General features: G+C 48.6%; 1 protein-coding gene across 9 annotated transcripts in view; it reads left to right on the plus strand.

Annotated features, from left to right (window-relative positions):
• SDK1 (sidekick cell adhesion molecule 1) overlaps positions 1 to 12,091 on the plus strand; it is a 733,784-nt gene that overhangs the window by 433,802 nt on the left and 287,891 nt on the right. For all 9 annotated transcript variants that reach the window (XM_053276314.1, XM_053276315.1, XM_053276313.1 and 6 more), the window contains 3 exons: positions 4,204 to 4,398; positions 7,071 to 7,187; positions 7,319 to 7,486. In XM_053276314.1, coding sequence (XP_053132289.1) covers positions 4,204 to 4,398; positions 7,071 to 7,187; positions 7,319 to 7,486 — 480 coding nt within the window. The remainder of the gene's footprint in view (positions 1 to 4,203; positions 4,399 to 7,070; positions 7,188 to 7,318; positions 7,487 to 12,091) is intronic.

The raw sequence follows: 12,091 nt of genomic DNA on the forward strand, positions 1-12,091 counted from the left end.
TATTCTCTTTAGCTCACTTGAGTGGATTTCCATCTGCCGTATTAGAGGGCAGGAAAGACCAAAAAAAAAAAGAAGTCCCTTACATGCTGATATTACTTTGTGTGGTAATAAAATGGTTGAGTCAATTACTCATATTTTATTATATTGTAAATTTGATAATGACTTTTGGGTTGCTCTTATTGATCCATACATAAGAAACTGTTATGGCCGTTCAGTTCAATCTTGTACTAGCTATTTACTTTCGGATCAAGACGCTGAGGTTACATATAATGTGGCCAAATTTCTTCTCAGTGCTAACAGGATTAGACAAGTGCTGACATCTTCTACAGCCCTTTAACTTCTCTGTATTATAGCTGTTGGATATGGTTGTTACGCTCTGTTGTTTTGATGCTTTCCCCCCCTTTCCTTTCCCTTTTTCTGGTCAGTGATTGAATAAAGAGTTATCGTATCATATCGACTTTAAAAAAGTTGTCAGAGATGGGGAAACTCTTATTTTAGCAGGGAGTGCATTCTAGAGTCCAGGGGCAGCAATGGAGAAGGCTCATCCCTCTGTAACCACCAGATGAGCCAACAGGACCTGCAGACGAACCTCTCCAGATGATCTCAATGGGCGATGGGGCTCATAGCAAAGAAGCCGTTCTCTTAAACACCCAGGGGACCTAAGCTGTTTAGGGCTGTATAGGTTATAACCATCACCTTTTTTTTTTTTTTTGCCCGAAAACCTCTTGGTAGCCAGTGTAGTTCTTTTAGTATAGGAGTAATATGATCTCTCCAAGATGATCCAGAGACCAACCTGGCTGTCACATTCTGTACCCACTGTAGTTTCTGGACTACGTACAAAGGCAGCCCCACACAGAGCGCATTACAGTAGTCAAGTCTGGAGGTTACCAGCATATGTACCACTGTTCTGAGGTAGTTTATCTCAAGAAACAGATGCAGCTGGCATATCAGCCGAAGCAGCACCTCAGCCTCAACCTGGGACACCTTGCTGTTTACAGGGAGAGGATTGGATCCAAAAGCACCGCCAGACTGCATGCTTGTTCCTACTGGGAAGGTGACCCCATCCAGAACTGGCAGATCAAAATAGTCTTCTGAGTTCTGACTCCACCCAATAAGTACCTCCATCTTATTTGGATTCAGTTTGTTATCCCACATCCAGCCCATCACTGCCTCCAGGCAAGCATTTAGGGAGATTATGCCTTCACCTGATGATGTTGACATGGAGAAATAGATTTGGGTGTCAATAGCATACTGATAACAGACAGTGCAAAATATCCTGATGATCTCTCCAAGCAGTTCATGTAGATGTTAAACAACCTTGGAGACGGTCTGAAGCCCTGAGGGATGCCATATAAAAGTTTACATTTTGAAGAATAACAGTCTCCAAGGGGCACCATCTGGAATCTGCTTGAGAGGTACGAACGGAACCATTGCAGAGCAGTGCCTCCCACTCCCAGCCCCCTGAAATGCTCCAGAAGGACATTAGCCGATAGTATTGAAAGCCACCGAGAAATCCAAAAAGACCAACAGAGTCACACTCTCTCTGTCAATTCCTAATTGGAGATCATCCATCAGGCTGACCAAGGCCAGTTTCAAATGGATCTAGAGAATTAGTTTCCTCCAAGACTGCCTGGAGCTGGGAGGCCACCGCCCTCTCTATCACCTTGCCCGGCCTAATACGAAAGCTTGCTGCTGAAAGTATTTTGAAGGCGACCCACAAAGAGTTATTTGTCTTGATCCAGAGATTTGCATGAATACAGATTGTGTGTGCAACGAGCACCATCCATTTCAATGGAGGGAGCCACTCCCTACAGGAAGCAGAAAGTGGACACGAATTGGCTTTTTAGAGTAAGATGAATGAGGACGCCAGTCTGGGTAGGCAAACTTTCTGTCAACACCAGCAGCCTCATAGCTAGGGGAGAGTGGGCGCATGCTTGCCTCACGCCCCAGCGGCCTCTTGTGTGTGCCAGCCACGCCCCCTGCATGTGATGTCACATGCAGGGGGCGTGGTCAGCACCCAGAAGTGCTGTGTGGCCCTCTGGAGCTCATTTTCCAGCCGGCTTCATTGTGAGCTGGGTGTTTTCATTCTCTCCCTCACTCAGAGAAAACACCCAGCCCACAATGAAGCTGGCTGGGAATGAGGCTTGCTGGAATGAGGGGTAGGCGGCTCCCAGGAGCAGGACAGCCCCCTGCCCCCAATTATAACCCCACCCCTGGACATCAGTATTCTGTGCCTGGATTGTTGGATTGTCGTCAAAGTCTTCCTTGGTCTACATTTATTGTCCAACTTGTCTGGTGCCCATGAAAAGCTTACTTGCTCAGAAACATTGGAAGCTGCCATATACTGAGTCAGACCATTGGTGCATCTAGCTCCATAATGTCTATACTGACTGGCAGTGGCTTCTCCAAGGTTACAGGCAGGAGTCTCTCCAAGCCCTACCTGGAGATGCTGCTAGAGATTGAACCTAGGACTTTCTGCATGCAGTTATGGCCCCATCCCCAAAGGGGAAATACCTTAAAGCGCTCGCATGTAGTTACCCATCCAAAGTAAACCTGGGTAGGCCCTGCTTAGCAAAGGGGACAATTCATGCTTGCTACTGCAAGACCAGCGCCCCTGCTTCAGAATGTATAAATTAGACTCCTTGCCCAATCACAAAGGATGGCATTGTATCTTGCCTTGTCCTTTCTTTCTTGATAATCACATGTGGCCAGGAAAATGAGAAAGAGCTTCCCAGTCTTGCAGTTTCACTTTGCTTACCTGACTCTGCCTCACAGTTGTACAGGAGTACATTGGTGATAGAAGCTCCCAGAGAAGTCTTCTTCCCTCCTCAAATCCTCAGTTCTTGTTCCATGTATGTGTAGTTCAGGTTGTTTGACCTTTGCTGGGGTGGACTTGGGACCTTCTGGTTGCGACATAAACTGCCAGAAGAGGGATGTTGCCAGAGCCTCTTGAAGATAACCTAGCGAGTACCATGGACAGAAGAATTAAAAAATATACCATTCAAGCTCTATTTTATCGTCTTCTAAGCGTTCTACCATTGCTTTGTCGTATGGCCCTTGGCATTCATTTTTGGAGCCAGTCTAGCATACTGACCAAGCGTAAAGGCCATCAGCCTGATTCAAATTTCATCTCAGCCACAAGCCCCTTTGTCTCAGCCTCCCATCTGCAGTATGGGAATTTACTGAGATGGGAGGCTAGTTCACACAATCGTTGTTTGGGGTAGCACAAGAGTCCTACCCAAGTTCAGGAACTGTGCATGCTTCTGTTTTGTGATTGTGTGCTCATAATGTAGGCTCCCCGTGGCATCTGGTGGGCCACTGTGCGAAACAGGATGCTGGACTAGATGGGCGATTGTCTGTGAGGCTGATGTTGGGTGGGAGGGCTTTTCTTTCTACCTCATTTAAGAGCTGAGTACAGCTCTCTGGGTAGGGTGGAGCCCTCCTACCCAGCTGCAGCTTAGTAGACTATCCCCGCCTGTGCCTCCTACCTTGCTGTTTACTCACGCATAATCACAAAGCGGGAATGCACACTGTTCCCAAACTTGAGGAGGGCACCTGTCCTACCCTGTTGCTGTCCACGGGAACTAGCCTAATAATGTTACATATTTTGTGTGTTCTGAACTCTGCCGTTAGCAGCCGAGTTCTAATCAAGCTCACTTGGAAATGGCTTCCGCTAACTTATCCCCTAGGACTTATCCTCCAGGAAGTGTGCAGAGGATCACGGCCTGAATCCAACTAATCATTTGACCTTTTCAAGTCCTGACATGATTAACCTAATTCTCTAATTGTGACATGAAGTGTTTTTAATTGGCAACTGTTATTATTGTGACCTTCAGTCTGAGTACTGCAAAGGAAAGCCTCTATTCTTGCTGTAAAAAATGCTTTATAGTATGTTTCCCAGACTATGGGAAACAGCTATATCAGGCAGCAGCGATACAGGAAGATGCTGAAAGGCATCATCTCCTACTGCACGGGAGACGGCAATGATAAACCTCTCCTGTATTCTACCAAAGACAACCACAGGGCTCTGTGGTTGCCAGGAGTCGACACCAACTCAACGGCACAACTTTACTTTAGTAATTATTTAATGAAATGCATTATTGGGGGGGAAACCCATATGATGAGAAATCGGATGCAGCAATGTGCTGGCATGTGCATATACACTAAGGGTGTTTCCCCCCATTGCCTGTCTCCTTTGTGCAGGTGTCCCACTCCCTACTCTGGTGTGGTACAAGGATGCAGTCCCTCTCCACAAGCTGCCGAATCCCCGTTACAAAGTTCTGCTCAATGGGAGTCTTCAGATCGAGAGGCTTCAGCCGGATGATTCGGGAATCTTCCAGTGTTTTGCAAAGAATGAAGCTGGGGAGGTGCAGAGCCATACCTTTCTGGATGTCACCAGTAAGTTGTATTGACATAGCCTGTGCAAGGTCAGGGAAGATGGGAGACAGTCTCAGAGGTGCAGCTAGGTAATTTTGGAGCCTGGACCTGATGGCGTTTACCCCCCTGCCTTCAGGTCTGCCACTGCCTTCAGATGTCCATGGAGGTTCCACCTCCCCGCCACCAGCCTTCTCAATCACCTCCTCGCCCAGTTTTCAGCCTTTACCCAGCCACCCAGCCTGCTCACATGGCCTTAAAAAAAAAAATTAAGGATCACAAACCCACCGAACCGGGAGTGGGGGAGGGTTTGAGGGGGTGCCGGACCGAACTGGCCTGTTTGGGTTTGAGGCCAGTTCAGCCTCGAACCGAACCAGGCCAGCCAGTTCCATGCACATCCCTAATGGTCGGGGGTGTTCAGTCCAGTGTTTTGTTTTGTTTTTAAAAAGGAATACCACCCCCAGACCTAACTGGAGGGGGGGTCCAAGGGGGTGCTGGGCCGAACTGGCCCGGTCCGGACTCGAACCGAACTGGACCAGCCGGTTCCATGCACACCCCTACTGCCGATGTATGGCTACTGTATTGGGGAAAGCAACATATTATTATTTAGAATATGTATATGCCACTTTTGACCAAAACAAAGTTGTCCAACTACACAGCAAAAGGAATGGGAAGAAGTGTCCCTCCCTAAAAAGAAACAGAAGGGAGACCCCCTGCTGCTGGAGGGAGGCTTGTGCTGGATTTAAGAGGGGCACAGGCTAAGTATTAGAGTGACCTCACTTTGCATGGTGCCTCGTAGGAACATGACCAAATGGCCACTAATGCATTCATTGTGGACTTGTTGCATCTTAACCAAGCACGTTTGGCATGGGGAGGGAGGTGACTGTGATCCATATTAACGCACCAGTCTTGCTGCTGCAGCTGCACTGCTTTAGCTTCCAGAATATTATTCTGAATCAAGCCATTAAGGAATGTTGTAGCCTGTGATTGCCAGCTGCATCCCGGAGGAGGCTTGCCTACAACCCTTCACCTGCCGTGGGATGATTTTATAATCGTCTCGTGTTGGGGGTGTTGCTAGAACGGTGCTACCCCTGAGGATGCCGCGAACTGCGCTCCTTCCTAAATGGCGTTGGAACATATGCCAGCACTGCAACCCACACGCTGTGTCCTGGAACGGTGCCAGACGGAGCTCATTCATTCCTGCCTTCTCGCCTTTCATTCATTCACGTACTCGGGCCCAGGCCAAAGCATGGTGGCTTACAGGATGTTAATATTCACACACACACACACACCCCTTTTCACTTCTTCTAAGACCTGCCTTTCCCCTTTCTCTTTTAAAACAAACAAAAACGGATGTTATGGCATCCTGGCTGGATATCTGGTTGGTCAGAGTTGTTACTTGTGGGGCAGAAGGTGACCAGTTCTTTACCTATTGCGTGGAGAGAGCTGGGTGTGGTATGAGACCATGGTGGGCAGCGATGGCCCAGTTTCAGAGTGAAGGCCTCTGCTCCAATCCCTGACATCTCCAGTTAAAAAAGGATGGCAGCATGATTCGAACCTGAGACCCTTGTAGCCTGAGACTCTGCAGAGCTGCTGCCAGCCAGAGTAGGCACCACTGGGTTCAGTGGGCCGATGGTATGACTCCGTACAAGGCAGTTTCCAAATTCCTAGTGAAGAGTCCAGCCTCTCACTTCCTCCCCCCAGCCCACACACACAAATGAACAACCCCCCACACCTCATCCCTAAGCAAGTCAAGCAGCCTTCCACACGCCTTTGCTTTCCAGATGATACTATATCCAAACCCCTTAAGTTAAATTGTGATAACAAGGAGACGCGAATCGGGATATCGGCCCCACAACCATGCGGAGACATGGCAGCAACGAGATTAATGATCTCTTGCTGCAAAAGAAGCGTGAACTCGGTCACAGGCACAGCAAATGCAGGCCTTGGTTTTTTGGGGGGTGGGGGGGAACGGGACGGCAGTTTACACATTTTTAATATCCCGCTCTTCCTCCAAGGAGCCCAGAGCGGTCTTGCTTTAGCCTTGCTTTAGCCTCCCTCCCTGCTCATGGCCTCAACTTCAACCATGACATTTATTACCCGAGGGCGGGTTTTTCAGCTGGATCTGGCTGGATCCATGCTTGATGGATGGGTGCCTAGTTATTCCTTCTGATGACTGGTACCAGCCTCTGTTGTTAGATCTTTGCTAGGCTTACCTGTCTGATATACTTTCTGGGCTAGAGCTAATAGGACTGCCTTGTTTGATCTTTGCACTGGAGTCTAAAATAATGTAGTGTGATATGGGGGGAAATGTTAAAATACCTTGGATGGGAATCAAATGGAAACTTCTTTTGGCTGACATTCAGCTTTGCAAACTTATATTGGGCTGAGTTGCTTTTCATCTTAAAGAAGCATGTTGTGAGAATAGACGCAAATAGTTTTATTTCCATTCATCTCCTTTTAAGCCCTTTCTATTTGCCTGGTACATGCATGAGCGTTCCCCACTTTTGCTTTTTTATTTAGCCAATTGTCCAAGTTGGAAAATTCCTGGGAGACCAATAATGAAAGGTTACTGTCTCTCCCGAAAGGTTTTTGTAGTGTTCTTATCACGATTCTGCCAAACTCCATAAGGAGCTTAGAGATCTTTGCAAAAGCTGATGCAGCGACCCTTTCTTACAACGCATTTTGGGTTCCAGATATTGCACCAACGTTCTCCCAGCCGCCAGCAGACACCACGGTTACCGAAGGGATGACGGCAGTTTTGAGATGCAGTGTTTCGGGGGCACCAAAGCCTGCCATTGCATGGAAAAAGGGTAAAGCCATATTATTCTGCTGGGAAATCACTCTAATTATTGCTGTCTGCCAGGAGGCATTAACATAGCACGCGCTCCTTCATGCACTGCAAATCAGAGAATTGTAGCTGTTTCCTCCTGCTCTGTTCCAGGCAGCCAGGTTCTGGCCAGCGGCTCCATTCAGATCCCCAGGTTCATCCTCCTCGAGTCTGGTGGGCTCCAGATAACACCCGTCTCCCTCCAAGACGCTGGCAACTATACCTGCTGTGCAGTCAACTCCGAAGGAGCTCTTAATGCTTCTGCCGCTCTCACCGTGTGGAGTAAGGACCATGTTTGTTTTAAGCTCCAATATTAATCAAGGCCTAATCAGCTCTCATTGTGCCCTCAGGAAGCCAATTACAAACTTTCCATTTCATGAGGGGGGAAATGAATAATTTAATACGAATAATATCTGTGTGTTTTATAGCGGATCTAACGAGATCTCACACACACACACAGAGGATGCTGTGTTTTGACAGAGGTGATCAGAGTGTGCTTTCTTCTTCTGGAGAACTGAGATAGGAATACTTTGACTTGAATATGCCTCCTAAGCATGCACGAATGTCAGTGATCCCCTATGAGGAAAGTGTCAAGTGTTGGGGCTGTTTTAGTTTAGGGGGGAAAGGAGGGGACATGATCGAGGTTTCTAAGATTCTGCATGGTGTGGAGCAGTGTCCGGGAACCAGGGGCGGGTCCCATCAACCCTGAGGCTGCCTCACTAATTGTTCATTAGGCCTGTGCAAAGCTTCAGCCAAAGTCAAATGCACTGCACAGCGCCCCCAGCAACACACAACACTGCACTTTGCCCAACCCATGGGCTCCTTTAAGGGAAAGAGCCCCAATGCAGCCATATCCCCCACAGAGCTCTATGGGGGAAGCGCTGAGAAAGACTACACTTCCCAGTGTTCCAAGAGCACCTTCCAAGATGACATTGGGGCTCAACAGGGCTCCATATCTCTTAAAGGCCTCCACCCACCTGCGCTGGGGAAAGCCCAGCACAGCAGGGAGGTAAACAGGGCTGTGCATGGAACCGGCAGAGGTGGTTCAGTTCAGATTCGAACCAGGGGCGTAGCAAGGTTGGAGGGGGCCCAGAGACAAGATTTTAAAATGGGACCCTCGCTGATATCCACACACAAACACACTTCACAATATATCGTGGACTCACACTCACATCCCCATTATGAATACGGTGAATATCTAGTTCACATTGAATCTACTGTAGTTTTTTTACTCTCTGCTCCTGCCAATCTCCAAGAGACTCAACCTAATTTATAGGGGGTGCAACATGGGCAGGTGGGGAGTCATGTGATGTGCCTTTGGGGGGCCCCTCGAGGCAGTGGGGCCCCAAGATGACTGCCTCCCCTTGCCTAATGGTAGTTACACCCATGGTTCGAACGGAAACACCTGGTCTGTGAGCCGGTTCATTAGAACCGATGGCAGTTCGGTTCATGCTCTCGAACCGGGTCAAACCGGTTCAGCCTGATTTGGCCTGGTTTGAGTGCTCTGCTTGTAAAGGAGAATCTGTTAAGCTTGAACTGTTTGAACCGGACCACCAGATTGAATCAAATCAGGTTGAATTTGAACAGGGTGTGCACACCCCTAGAGGTCAACGTAGTAGGAAGTAGTTCTCACATTGAAGGTTGTTCACCAGGTGGCCCTACGCAGACAATAATGAAGATCACTAGTGTGGAGGGAGGAGGTAGAGGAGTTCTAGTTCTCTATTGCGCACAATATTAGTGTTCCGGGGGGAAATCAGGCCAGATGGCAGCGGACAGGCTTCTCAGGCGGTGCTTCTGCCTCCGCCTCACACAGAAGGGCAGGGAGCGTGGAGGAGGAGGAGAAGGTGAGAGGCAACCCTGACCACTTGGTGTCAGGCTGAGGTGAGGCAGCAGGCCGCAAGGTACGCCAGAAAAGCGGGCCTGGGATGTCTGCCTGCTTGCCCGCTGGGTCAGCAGGCCTGCTGAGGGTAGCTGGGGTGGCGGCAGAGGGGCTTCGGCCCAGGATGTGGCTCAGAGGGGCTCTGATGTGGCTCAGAGGGGCCAGGCGGGCAGCCTCTTTCTTTCTGTCTTTCTCCCCACCCCACTCCTGGCCGGTCTCTTGCCACCTCCCCCAGCATTAAATCTCCACCCACCGGCCCATCTCCTCCTCCTTTCAGCTCCGACTGAGCCCTCACTCCGGCCGGTCTCTTGCCAGTTGTGTTATTGCCCTCCGCGGTTGCATTGTTAACTTGCCACTCGGGCCCTGCGAGGGTGAGGAGGGGGGAGGAGCAGAAGGGGGACTCTCTGGGGTGAGGGGGCTGTGACGGGGGGCAAGGGGGCTTTAGCTTGGTCTCTCATGGATAAGGTCAAGGGCTGTGGCAGGCGGTAAGGAGCGCAATGAAGTCGTAGCGGGCAGATGCTCTGCCTGGGCGAAGCTAGAACTAATTCTTCTAATACGTTCCACTTCACAGAACGTGCCTTTCTGAAACCTGCTGCTGCCACAAGGTGTCATGATGGTCACGAGCCCTGGTGGTTTCTTAAAGTGGATGAAACCGATCTCTAGTCCGGCAGTGGCCTTTTGGCTATGGTGACTCAATGGCCACCCCCTGTTCAGAGGCAGGAGGGTGGCACTGAAGAGCAGCGCAGGGCCGCATTTGTGGGGGAGGCTGCTTGCCTCCATGCTTTGCTTGTGGGCTGGCCTGAGGCTTCTGACTGTGGGAAATAACACGCTGGGCTAGCTAGAGATTTTGTCTGAGCAGGGCTGGCCTTTGTGTCAAAAGGAATTTCATCCCATTGTAAGAAGACCTTCGAGCCAATCTTGGGTATCTGAGCCACCTGCTTGCCAAGGAAAGGGTTAACGTCAGCCTAACATTAAAGGCAGAGTTATGTTTATTACCTCTATTGAAAATAACGGTCTGGGGTTTAAGAAGCATATTGCTTTTCTTCTGTTCCTGAACACGAAGTACAGCCTGAGGACTGATTTTCTTTGAGCTGGATGCACATTTGACATCTCTGCATTTCAAAATGCATGTTAACTTATACCAAAACCCACCTAATGTGACGCCTGAGATACTTGCAGCATATTTCATTGATTCATAGACCATGAGCCCTGGCTGCCATGTGGAGGTTCTGTAGAAATAATCCTGATGGGATGCAACTGGTGCACAGATCAGGATGCAGACTGCTTGTTCTCCAGGCTCATGCTAGTGGAACGTGGGTATAGGTATGACCCATCAGCTCCACTGGATGTTCCTTTTTGGTTGGTTCTTTCATTCGTTCATTGAATTTATATACTACCCTTCCTAAAGTGGCTCAGGGAGGTTTACATTACAATCAAAAACACATCATAAAACAATGAAAATAATTTTTAACCAGATTAAAATTAAATTTCAAACTAGATAATGTGGTCTCTCCAGGATACCCCAGAGACCAATCGGGCTGCTGCATTTTGGAATAACTGAAGTTTCCAGACTACGTACAAAGGCAGCCCTACATAGAGTGCATTGCAGTAGACCAGCCTGGAGCTTACTGGCTGGTGCACCACTGTTTTCAGGTCATTCTTCTCACTGTTTTCAGGTCATTCTTCTCAAAAAATTACCTTCTTTCTTTCCTTCCTTCCTTCCTTCCTTCCTTCCTTCCTTCCTTCCTTCCTTCCTTCCTTCCTTCCTTGTATGCACAGGTTGCCAGTTCATTCTAATTGTCCTGCTGCATCTTTTAAAATTGGATTTAATTTAATCACGACCTGCATGTGCAACAGCGAGAATGGCACGGACACTGTTTTATCACCTGAGGGCTAGAGCAGAAATATCTAGCACTCTCAGACACGGTGCTTAATAGTGTCTGATGTTCACATTTAGCTCTTGACTCTTCGACAGAAATCTCTTCAGGCATGAGGGCATATTATTTCTTCTGAGAAATGGAGCTTTGTTCCCTTTCCCCATTTATCTCCCTCTCTCGCACCTGGATTTAGCCGCTGTGGTCTGAAGCCATCCCTTCTCTGTGCAGCAGGCATTATAGAGATCTTTGGTATCTTATCCACATGCTGCAGTGGTCTCTCTTTCCTGGGCCTTCTTGAATAGCCGGGCTTTAGCAACACTGGGGTGAATGTCACCTCTTTTGTGCATGGAGTAGTTTGCCTCTGTGGTTTCTCTAACCCTTCCTGTCACTCTCAGAATGGCTGCTGCCGTGTTAGTCCTGTCTGCCATTCATTTCTCCTGAGTACTCCTAACATGGTCTTTTGCCCCTGTCTCATTGGCATGTATGAGCTCCACTGGTGTGTACTTGATTTTACAGCCCCAGACAACTGGACTCTGGCTTGACAGTTTAACATTTTATGCCTATATGGCCTCTACTAAAACCACCGGGAATGTTTGACTTAGAACATCACATCCTCCATGCCATGTGGTTTCAAAACAGCTTTTTGCGACTCCCCTCCATTTAAGGGTGCCTTGCCATCCAGCATGAGGTGAGGGAATGCTGTTGAAGAAATAATACACCGAAGGCCTTGTGGGTACAGAACAAGACCTGTGACTCTTTGGACACTCCCAAACCTATGTTTACATCAAATTAACAAGGTTTAATTCCAGCGCCTGAATGGACTGGTGGGCCAAATTTCCCCTTCTTATCCTTCCTTCCTTAGCACACTGGCACTATTGTTGTTTTAGCCTCAAAATGTAGTCCTGCCAACCTGAGCTTCTGATGCAAACCTGTATTGTTGGACCACCTCATTTCCAGTAGTCCTCTGACTCAAAATAGGAGCATAGGGAGCTGCCATATACTGAGTCAGGCCATTGGTCTATCTAGCTCAGTATTGTCTACACAGACTGGCAGCGGCTTCTCCAAGGTTGCAGGCAGGAATCTCTCTCTGCCCTGTCTTGGAGATGCTGCCAGGGAGGGAACTTGGCACCT

Source organism: Hemicordylus capensis, chromosome 13, assembly GCF_027244095.1.
Source record: "Hemicordylus capensis ecotype Gifberg chromosome 13, rHemCap1.1.pri, whole genome shotgun sequence".
Lineage (NCBI taxonomy): Eukaryota > Metazoa > Chordata > Lepidosauria > Squamata > Cordylidae > Hemicordylus > Hemicordylus capensis.